This window comes from Musa acuminata, chromosome BXJ1-7 (assembly GCF_036884655.1).
Source record: "Musa acuminata AAA Group cultivar baxijiao chromosome BXJ1-7, Cavendish_Baxijiao_AAA, whole genome shotgun sequence".
Classification (NCBI taxonomy): Eukaryota; Viridiplantae; Streptophyta; class Magnoliopsida; order Zingiberales; family Musaceae; genus Musa; species Musa acuminata.
The window spans coordinates 6,340,745-6,352,062 of record NC_088333.1 but is presented as its reverse complement, the minus strand read 5'-3'; the positions used below and the strand labels follow the sequence as shown (position 1 = coordinate 6,352,062).

General features: G+C 43.5%; 1 protein-coding gene across 1 annotated transcript; it reads right to left on the bottom strand.

Moving 5' to 3' along the window:
* Positions 1 to 4,600: 4,600 nt before the first annotated feature.
* On the bottom strand, positions 4,601 to 8,940 carry LOC135678471 (putative disease resistance protein At5g47280). Its single transcript, XM_065191339.1, has 5 exons — positions 8,100 to 8,940; positions 7,171 to 7,565; positions 6,347 to 6,702; positions 6,055 to 6,266; positions 4,601 to 5,605 (listed from the first exon to the last, which is right to left on the bottom strand). The coding sequence occupies exons 1-5, from the start codon at positions 8,887 to 8,889 to the stop codon at positions 4,773 to 4,775; spliced, it is 2,586 nt and encodes an 861-aa protein (XP_065047411.1). The 5' UTR covers positions 8,890 to 8,940; the 3' UTR covers positions 4,601 to 4,772.
* Between the last annotated feature and the right edge of the window lie 2,378 nt (positions 8,941 to 11,318).

Sequence of the window (11,318 nt, the reverse complement as noted above, 5' to 3'; positions counted from 1 at the left end):
GTCTACTGCGCCACAATTCTTTTAGCGATGAACTTTTTTTGTGTCTACGCTATTCGTGTCTCTCGTGTTCTTTAATTCTCCATGAAGCTCAGAAACACAATCAAGCTGTGAGAGAATTCAAGGTGCTATTTCATTTAAAGCCAATGGGAAGCAAGAAAAAACATGAGGAGGACGTAGTGTTTGTTGCATACCTCTGAGAAAAAGGGAGAGACGTCGTTCCCAAAATTCCATGAAGTCAGGAAGACGGATCGATGCGACTCCAAAGATAGTCGAGATCGTCGCTCTGGGTTGTCTCGTACTGTGGATGATGATGGATGGGCTGCTGAGTCTGTGCCGCAAATGGCCCCTCGAATGGCTGCTGAGTCTGAGTCGTCTGTCGCTGCTGGGTGTGCCGGTGCTGAGGCTGTACGACCAGTGGCCCTTGGGAGGGTTGTGCAGGAACCAACCCCGGATGGTGCCGCCGCTGCTTGGTCTGGTGGTGAGGCTGTGCCATTGATGGCCACTGGATTGACTGTGCCGAAGCCAAGTCCATGTGCTTCCGCTGCTGATGGTGATTCTGCTGCCTGTTGTAGGGCGGAGGTTGTGCCGCAGACGGCCATTGGAATGTCTGCGCCGGAAATGTCAGCGGCAGCTGAGGTTGTGTGGCAGATGCCCCTTGGAATGGCAGATGCTGCTGCTGGTGGGTGTGGTCCATGTGTTGCTCGAGTCGTGCCGCATAATTCCCTTGGAATTGCTGAGCCGGAACCATCCCCAGATGCTGCCGCTGCTGCTGGATGTGGTGCTGAGGATGCAGCGTAGATGATCCCAGGATTGACTGCGTGGGAAGAAACCCCATATGATGATGCTGCTGAATGCAGCGCTGAGGCTGTGCCGCAAATGACCCTTGAAATGGCTGCACTGGAGACAAATGCTGCCGGTGTTGCTGTGCCGCAGCTGACCCTTGTAATGGCTGCACCGGAACCAGCCCCAGATGCTGCTGCTGCTCGGTGTACTGCTGAGGCTGTGCCGCGGACGGCCCCTCGAATGGCTGTGCCAGAGGCAGCCCCAGCCCAGAAGGAGGCCCTGCCGCCGCTGCCAACGTAATGCCACCACCAATCTGATCATTGTAGACAATACGAACTTCTGGAAAGCCAAGATTAGATCTCGCAAGTTGCTCTCCCTCTGCGATCACATCCATGATCTGCTGCTGCTGCTCCGGTTCATGCATCAAGCTCTGCTGGTGCGGCGATGTGACGGGTGCATCAGGATCAAGCACCATTGCGGTGCACGTTCCCGGACTACCACTCGAGGATGCATCAAGATCAAGTCCCATTTCAGTCCCCATTCTGGAAGTATCGATCAATTTGGAGGGACCATCAGGATCAAGCCCCATCCTTGTCCCTGTTGTTGGAATACCACGCAATGTGCCAGGTGGATCAAGATAGAGCCCGTTTCCAATGCCCATTTCCGGGGGAGTCGATGTGCCGGATGAATCAAGATCAAGCCCCATTCCAATGCTGGTTCCCGGAATGATGCCACGAGTGGATCTGTCGGCTGCATCAGTGCTTATTCCCGCAATGCCACATGCCGTCGTGGAGCACAGTGGCGTGCCTTGGAGGTGCCGATGAGGGTGATAGGGCTGGGGGAGCGAGGGAGAGGTAGCAACGGGGCCGACGTAGGCGGACAGCTCCTTCTTGGCGTCGTGGAGTTGTCGCTGGATTTCCTGCCACTCGTCCTGGAGTTCGTGCATGTAGCGTACACAGCCATGTACGGGGTCGCGAACCCTCGCATCAGCCTCATATACCAGTGAGTCGGCGGCCTCCGGTCGTTGCTCGGGTCTCAGTTGAGCGAGAAGCCTTTGGACGTTGCTTGCCCCGAATACTCGATGCACAAGCTCGAATCTCACCATGTTACTCGCCGGAAAGCCTGATGCAAACACGCACTCCGGCTGGCACCTTCTCCTCATGAACCTGCAAGCCGCGCAGCTCGCCATCATAACAACCCACCCCTCCTTGATCGTATTGAGAACACACACTGAACAAAGAACTCGGAGTCGGCAGTGGCTTAGCGTTAGGGTCAGGGTTTCCTTTTATGACGCCCAAAGATCCTTGCGGAGTAGGAGACGAAGGCCGAAACTGATACCACACCTTACGGCCGTCAAACAGAACCTCTGAGATCGATACATCCTACGTGCTTTGCCGGTGGAAGCACGTTGAGATGCGAAAGGCTGGTCTCTTATCCTTTTCGATCAAACCAATAAGTAACAGGAAATTGAAGCAAAGAACAAAGAAGCAATCGTGATATCAGAAACAAAGAAAGGAAACCAAGAAAGAGAAGCGAGGAGAAGACAAAACACAAGATGGTATGGAAGAAATGGATTATGCTTCCTGGTGGGGAAGGAGGTTTCAGATTCCAACAGAAGATGAGATTGGATGGTTTGAAAGATTACACAAGGAGAAAAATTATCGTTATGATTTATGATTTATCCAATAATAATAATAATAATAATAATAATAGAAAGTACAATGTAAATCCTTCTTGCATTGTATGTGCACGCATTATTTTCCTACGTATATACACAGTGCTGTTAAGGTAGGTTGTCATGAGTTAAATGTTATTTCTTGATTTATGTGGTTGCTATGTGCTTTCTTGAAGTGTATTTGATGTGATTTGGAGTTGGGATTGGGAATAACAATAGGTGTTATATCGTTTGTCATGCATGTATAGTAGCCTAAAACTTCATGAGTTTGATATTGACAATCTAAAAGACAATGAGAGATGATAACCCAAAATCTTTAATGAAGATAATTGAGGAATTTGGAAACCATTTTAAGAAGACCAGACAGTATGCTTATTACACAAGTATTTTGGAGCCTTGATCAGTATATTTATTTGTAAATTACCTAAATTTGTGACAAAAATTATTGTTTTCCTCTCATGCCAAAAGTGTTCCAATTTTACATTGACCTTTTTTTTTTGCATATAGAGAAATAGTTGCTCTTTTATTGATGCTTATAATCCAGTCTCATTCATCAAATATTGTCTTGGGTCTCATAATCATGTGTATAAGCTTACTGGTTGACCATAATATTGTTAGTCTATTTGAGCAATATACTTAGATGATTGAAGCTGGTAGTCGTTTGTTCTTTCAATGAGATCTAGCAATATACGAGTAGTGGGGTTTATCTGAACATGTGTTGTTTCCTCGTTCATTTCTTTGTTCATGTTTTCTGTGGAGGACCGGCAGAGAAGCTAACGATCGCAAGCACATTAGTTCAAACAATAAGGGTTCTGGTAAGGTCTGTAATACCGAATTGTACTGTCCGATACGGATGGTATGTACTGGTCCGACAGACTATCAATACACGGACCGTCCACTGCCGGACGGTAAGTTCAAAAAAATCTCGTATCAAACGATACGTGATAATATCGAGTGGTAACAGTCAAAATTTCAATCGTTACTGTCTGATACAACTCGGTAACGATCGAAATCAACCGTACCGTACTGTAGCAGTGCTAGAGTGCTCCAACAGTCAATTTGATCGTTGGAGCCCTTTCTCATTCTATTTAGCCATTCTTCTCCCCTATTTCATTATATTCTCTTAAACTTTTTTTTTTCTCTTATAAACTCTACAAAAAAATGATTTTCAGAAGGTTTAATAGACTGAAATCAGATGTACCGCTCGGTACACCCGTATAATATTATACCGAGCCCAGATCGAAACACCGATACGATATGGTATTATAAACTTTGATTCTACCAAAAAGGCATGTTAAGCTTCACCTATCATCAACACCATTTAGTCTTCTTCAACCAAATAACTCATTAATTGCCATATCTGAAAGAATTAAAGTGCAGGGAATAATATCATTCTGTCAACTGGATCAACAGAGACAGTTTGCTAAACTATTTATCAATACAGACTGCCATCTATGTTTTTGAGAAAGGATTTGACAGGTACTTGACTGACATATACTGATGCAACTCACTTGCAACTGTGACAGATTCCTCACTGCATTTTCATTCTTTAGTTGCTATCATTCCTTTCTGTCAACTGGATCAACAGAGACAGTTTGCTAAACTATTTATCAATACAGACTGCCATCTATGTTTTTGAGAAAGGATTTGACAGGTACTTGACTGACATATACTGATGCAACTCACTTGCAACTGTGACAGATTCCTCACTGCATTTTCATTCTTTAGTTGCTATCATTCCTTTCTGTGGTTGGCCAGGCAATAACAATTCAGGAAAGATGTTAGTTGACTACCACAAGAAAGATCAAGTAGGTCCTCCATAAGTGAGGTTAGAAAACCAAGAAACTGAAAGAGCTTCCCTCACTGTTTAGATTCAACTAATATTCTTGTCTTCAGTAGTTGGACATCACCTCTCAAGATTCCAGTGATTTTTTGTTTGACTAGTTGGCAGATGTCACCATGATTGATGTAACATCCTCCTCGTAGCTTGGATTTTCTTAGACTGAGATGGTGAAAGTTTGTCCACTACGATCAGCAGCAGATAAAATATATGAGCTGAGAAATAGTGTAGGAATGAAATCACTCCTGATCCAACATAACTTGCAAGGATTTCTCAAACAGCTCAAGACTACCAATGTCATCTCAGGCAAAGCTGGATGGTTGATTAGAACAGAAAATAGCTGGTTCCAAGCATAGTCAATTGGTAATACCATGCACACTGCTTTGGTTTGCTTTCCTCAAAAAGGATCCATAGATGCAAGTTAAATTACAGTTATGTACACAGGACACAGGCCGAAAAGGTCTTGAAGGAACACTACTCTACAAGCCAGTCCAAGTTGAAACATTCTTCGGCTACCTGAACGCGAAGATCGGGTATACATCTTTCTGCCTCTTTCCACAACAAAGCAACCTCTTCATCACATATCACATGTCCCAGAGATTTCAAGGATGAGGAGGATCTCGGTATAGTCCTCAATTGTGAACACTCCCTCATATCAATCTTCTCCAAGCTTGTCAAATGACCAAGCTCTTCTGGGAGTTCTCGGAGATTAAAAGACTGAGAAATGTCGAGATACTTCAATCTCTTCAGCCGACAAATAGACTGGGGAAGCCTCTTTAATGATGGGCAAGCATATACTCTGAGAATTTCTAAAGAACTTAGCTTACCGAAGTCACCAGGTAACTCTGACAAATCATGACAGTTGGAGATGCTTATACATTGGATTGAACCGATATTGCAGATGCTAGATGGCAGCTTGGTCAAGTCAATACAATGGTCTATTGTTAGATGAGAGAGACGAGGAAGTGTCATGGAGAGATCCACCTTGGATCCTCTGAGGCTATTATTTAATTCACATAAAACAAGGGAGACTTTTCGCAGGTTTTGCAAGGGAACTGTGGTTTTGGGCAAAGGAGGGACAGCTATTTTCTCAAGCCAGAGGCTCCTCAAATTATTTAAAGTCGTGAAAACAGAGAGATTCTGCATCAATGTGCATGAGGTGCCATGGTTGATCAAAACCAGAACCTTGAGCTTAGGCATGGTACTGAGGAAGGGAGGCAACGAGTACTGATCAGCGGAAAAATTCAAAATGAGAACCTCAGCCTTGGGGAAATGCATATGGAACCAGTCCGATTCTTTCATTTCACCTGCAACAGAGACGGTAAAGAGTCAATTTCACTATCAGACAAGCACAAATTCCATTTGAAGTATAATAACAGTGGAAGATCTGTCGCCAATAACATTAGTACTGATCACTATTAGTCAAGACTGTAACAGGGCAGGGTACATCTGTTCTACAGATGATGCAAATTATATTCCATTAACCTAATTAGATAGCTTAAAAAAGAGATATTCACATGAACCCTGTATATTTAATGATAAAAAATTTGCACATCAAATATAATCACTAGTCATTTGGAGTTTTTGATCTAATAGAGAGGTAACTTTGCTCATTAAGGAGACATTGATGACTCCACAAATACATTAAGAACAAATCACGGTTAGACATATCATGCAACATAAAAGAGGCAAATAATCAAAGAACTTAAAAAAATCCAAAGAACTAAATAGCCATGCAAAAGTAGGAGTTGAATACCTGAATTAATTGAAACAATCTGTGCCTCAAATGGCTCATCCTTGTTCCTCTCCCATTCTCTTGGAAGTTCATTTTCCCTCCTTGGCATAATTAATCTCCTTCGACTAGTTAAAGGTTCACAATTGTTCACATGAAGAGCCAGGTCCCTCAACACATCATGTTGAGTAACGAAAAACTCCATATAACTGCTATAAATATCTCCAGCCCTGTTCCTGAAGTAGGCATAAGACTCAAGTAAGGTACTTTGTTGAGAACATGGAATATTCAGAGCAATCAGAGGCATTTCACTTACTGTGCATCTTTGAACAGAGTTAATAGGTTTTTATTTGAAAGCTCCACTAGAATGGCAAAAGCATCTTCTTCATCAAGATCATGGAGCTCCATCCACATATTGATTAGCACATCCAGAGGGATCCTCTTGTCTTCGGGAAAGGAGCCAAGATCTAGGAAACACTCCCTAACTTTGCCTGATAGAAATCCAATGGTTGATGCCATATGTTCGAGCAATTTATTCTCATGGGAGTCACATATGGCCTCTCCTCGAGCAAGCCTGTTTTTGGCTCTTGCCCAAAATTTTGGAGGCTGATCTCGTAAAGAAGCACCGATAACTTTCAGAGCCAGAGGAAGCCCTTTGCACTCCTCAACAACCTGCATTTAGGATTAAAATCAGTTCTAGTAATAACTGAAAACCAAACTATAATGGTATACACATAAAAAAAACACCGTTAACAAAATCATGAGCCTTGTGAAACAAATTAAATATATGATAAGACTACAAGAATCATAATGTTTACTTATTACTTAAAAGAACTTGGCGGTCAACTAGTCAAATACTATTATATCAGACATAATACAAATCCATGAAATAGGATTAAAACATGGAAGTTAACAAAATGATACCAGAAAAATTATTAAAAGATATCTTCTGTGATAACTCAAAATTTTGAGAAATATATTTCAAAAAAATGAATTTATCATTTTTTTCATGCTTACTTTAAACCCATTTTGTGGAGAAATGTAATAAAGAAAAAAAGTGAAATAAGGCAGAAGAATGATAAGAGTTATGCCTAACCCTTTGCATCAATGAATTAAGAAGAATGCAAATAATAATGCTACCTGCTTTACCAACTTCTTGTCAGCAGTGAATGGTATAGATTGCTGCTCAAAAGCTGCATGGCAAAAGAGAGACAAAGCATCCTCTTCTCCAAGTAATTCTATCTCGTAATTGTTCTTGACAACCGAAGGGAACTTGAACCGTGACACCACAAGAATCTTGTACCCTGGAATTCTGAAAAGAAGTTCTTCAAGCACGGCAAGAGCCCACACATCATCTAATACCACAAGAACTGGTCCTTTATCTCTTGGCCCCAATTCCATCTGCCACTGTGGTATTTGATTATAAGCACCAAGAACCATATTACCAGTGATTTGTTCCCACAGCTTCAACTTCAAACTCTCCAAGTTTGGAGATTGTGATACAGTCTCGAAGTAAATTTTATCATTGAAGTAACCTGATGGAAAGAAAACAATCCAAAGAAGCAAAATTGTTAGAGCACATGCTCGCAACTGTTTTACAGTCATCTGAAGTCATATAGTTATGTTTTACCCCAATTTCAGAAAGCAATCATCTAGTTTAGCAGATTGTAATAAGAATGTAAATATCTCTAGTCAATCTAAGAAAAAACAGAAAAGGAGAAGAAATCGAAACATGTTTCAGATTTGCGAATCTCGTTCAATAATAAAACAGACTACACCGAAACAAAAGTAATTAGCAGGCTACTCTAAATGATTGAAACTCTACAAGTCAATGAGAAGCAGATGATCAACAAGCATGTCTACTGCAAGAAGTAATTAGCAGGCTCTTTAAGGCTTTTCTCGATCAGAGATGTGAAAAAGGTCAACTTTTTTTGAACCACTAGGCAGCAATGGATCAAAATATGAACTCAGAGGGAATTTCAAATTCCCAAATGCAACCTTCAATAAGCCCAGAAATTAAAAGAACAAGAACAACTTAGAGATAAAACATAAGCCTCGAAGACCCTTACTTCGAATCTGTGGATCCCTGCAGATCTCCTTGGCAAGCGTTGTCTTGCCACTCCCACCGATCCCCGAGATTCCAACGACCGCCGCCCTATCACCACCCGCCATTAGCATCTCTTTCAACCGCTCCTTTCCCACCCTAATTCCGACTCCCACTGGCTTCTCACCTTCTCCCCTCAGCACCAACCCCTCCATCATCTCTGCCACCGGTAACCCCGACGACGGGGCTGTCCCCACCGCCACCGGGACCGTAGCCGCCGCTGCCGCCGGCACCAACCCGTCCATCATCTCCGTCAGCGGGGACCCCGAGAACGGAACGCTCCCCACCGCCACCGGAACCCTCGCAGCCGCCAACGCCGCGGAGGCGGCCGTCATGTCGAGGGTCCGCTCGATGCGATCGAGGCGGGCGGAGTAGTCGACGCGAAGGTGGTGGACATCGGCGAGGACGTGGGCGGGCATGTGGCGTTCGACCCACCGGGAAATCCAGCGATCGAGGCGCTCCATTCGGTGGGCAAGCTGCATGGAGCGGTAGACGTTCCACCGAGGGGACGCGGCCGCCTTGCGGGCGAGGTCGAGGGCGAGGCGGAGTTGGTCGGCGAGCTCGGATAGCTGTGACTGGCGGTGCTGGGGGAGCTCGACGCCGGAGTGCCGGATCTCCTGGACGATGGGGAGCAGGGCGTCCACCGAGCGCTTCAGTTGCTCCGCCGCTGGCCGGCATAGGTACGTCCGCCTTACAACCTTTAGGAGCTCCTTCACCAGCTCCGTCGCGATCTCTCCGGCGAAGAACGTCTCCATCGTCACCGCAGGCGTCTGTCCCCGCCCGTCACCCCTCCGTTGGAGACAAGGCACTTCTTGATGGAGGAGGGAGACATGGGAGGATATAATGCGGGAGAAGGGTAGTTTTGTCATTTCAACTACAACCCCAATGAGAGGTGCATAAACCCACTCAAGTCAACGTGGTCAATATATGTATATTATATACAATGATACGAATGAGATGACCTCAACACACTCTCTAAGATTATTGCACAAGTGAAAGCTCCAATCTAGCAGGGGAGCCATTAGCATTCGTTTTTGTAAATGAATTATCACATAATACATATATATATATATATATATATTTATTTATCGAACTCCTGGAAACAGTGATAATCAAATTTACTCTATCAATGAATTATTCATCATTGATATGAAATTTCGCTTATTTGAAATGTATAACATTTATAAAATAGGGGAATGAGATACTAGCAATCATACATTAACCTTTTCTCTCTAATTTGATCATAAGAGACAACATAAATAGAAGTCTTTCTGGGAGCTGCTCAGTCATTCTCAATCCATCATATGATTGCTGAAGAACTTGACATTGTTGCAGCATATTTATGTGGTGGCCCAATTGACTGCTCAGTGAATCATGGGATTTAAGATGTGTGCATGTAACATTTGATGTTACAATAATCTTTTGGGTTAGAGTTGTATTATTATAACTTGGTCAAGATTAGGCCAGCATCTCCTTAATTTTCATAAATCACTGACCAAGTTATGCTATTGAACAAGAAAATTATCCCTTTTCTTCATTTTCATGTGTAGAATGAGTTCTTTTCAACGGAAGAGAAAGAGAGAAAGCACAACATTACTGGTTCTTTAATAGCAATCAGTAAGAGAAAGAGAATAGATCGGGAGCACAATCTTTTTTGACTTGGGTCAAAGGTTACATGGCTGTTGCTTGGGGAATAAATAAAGCATATTCTTCGTCACGTCGTCCTCAAACATCTGTAGCCACAAATCTCTCTCTCTCTCTCTCTCTCCAGGAATATTTTATATAAGTATCTTGCAAAGAGCCCTAATTGTTTATAGAGCCTCGAAGCAGAGGGGTCAACCATGGCATTATCAGGTCGAAGAGAGTCTGCGGCAGTCGTGTTCTTCTAAGTAGTGTTGGATCCTTTGTTTGGTGCATGACAGTACTCTTAAGGGAGAGTTCAAGTCAAAGAAGGATGCTTGTCTGCGTGGCTTTCGATTGCTTCTCTTTCGTCTTTTGTTGACATGAATGAACTTGGCAGAAGTCCTTATCAATGACTTGCACTGTTCATCAGAAGGCATTGTTCTGATGTGCAACCTCGGTCGGTTGGTTGAAGCATCAGAAGATTGGAAGGTGTTCTATGACACAAACATCGACGACATGGAGAAGAAAAGAAGTCTCTCACGGCAAGCTGTTGCGCAGATCTCATACAAACAAGGATTAAATCTGTGCCTCGTCTAAATTTGTCTGCCCATTCGTGTTGAAGTTAGAGATAGAAGAAAGAGGATAGTTGGGATCGTGTCCAAGATGAGGAGTCCTCGATTAGAATCAACCACCGGTAAGGAAGTGTGGTTCTGATCTTGATGATTTGATGCACCTCCAACTCTGTTGAATGGTGTTTCGGTCTCTTCCCATTACGACGCTTTTGAAAGCGGCCTGCACTTGACTTGCAACAGTCGTAGATGAGTACATGGGGATCACTCTCAGCGTCATGTCCTGTGTTGCTGGTAGATGGAGGACCACAGCAAGAACACCATTAAGTCTCAGGCTAAGATTTCAAAGCTTCTGCCTAATTCTTCATTTGAATCCTTGGGTACTGTTCATATATTCCTTGCAAGCATGAGATACCTTAACATGTTCATAGACTGGTTCATATGACTTTACAGGTAATTCGGATGGTAGAGAAGTGAATTCACTGTGAAGACAAATATGATCTGAGCTTACACGACAGAGTCTTTGGAGTCGAGGATGGTGGAGCATTCTTTTTGGCTATCGGTGTTCTTGATACATACACCCCAAGTTCTTCATAGCCACGGGTTTCTACCAGTCAAAATCACTGAAGGATTCTCAACTGTTGCAGCATGTGAGTGTGAAGGTACCATGAATTCAACCATGCATCAGCAAGCAACAAGGAGAGAAAGAATCCTTGAGACCACAGCATCAATAACTTGTTCTTCAACTTTCTAGTCTTTGATTCGCTCTTACAGTGGCTACAGAGGGTTTTTTGAAGTCTCTTTGGTCCAAGGAAACAGATGAGCCAACCGCCCACAGACTTGCCACTGGAGGATTCCTTTTAATTCCTTGTTTCCCTTCGGTGGAGTGGTGTTGATGTCTGCACTGGCAGAGAACCAATACACACGTTTTACGATCTCAACTACTATCTCTCTCTCTCTCTCTGAGTCAAGGTCGTCTATACGAATTAAGT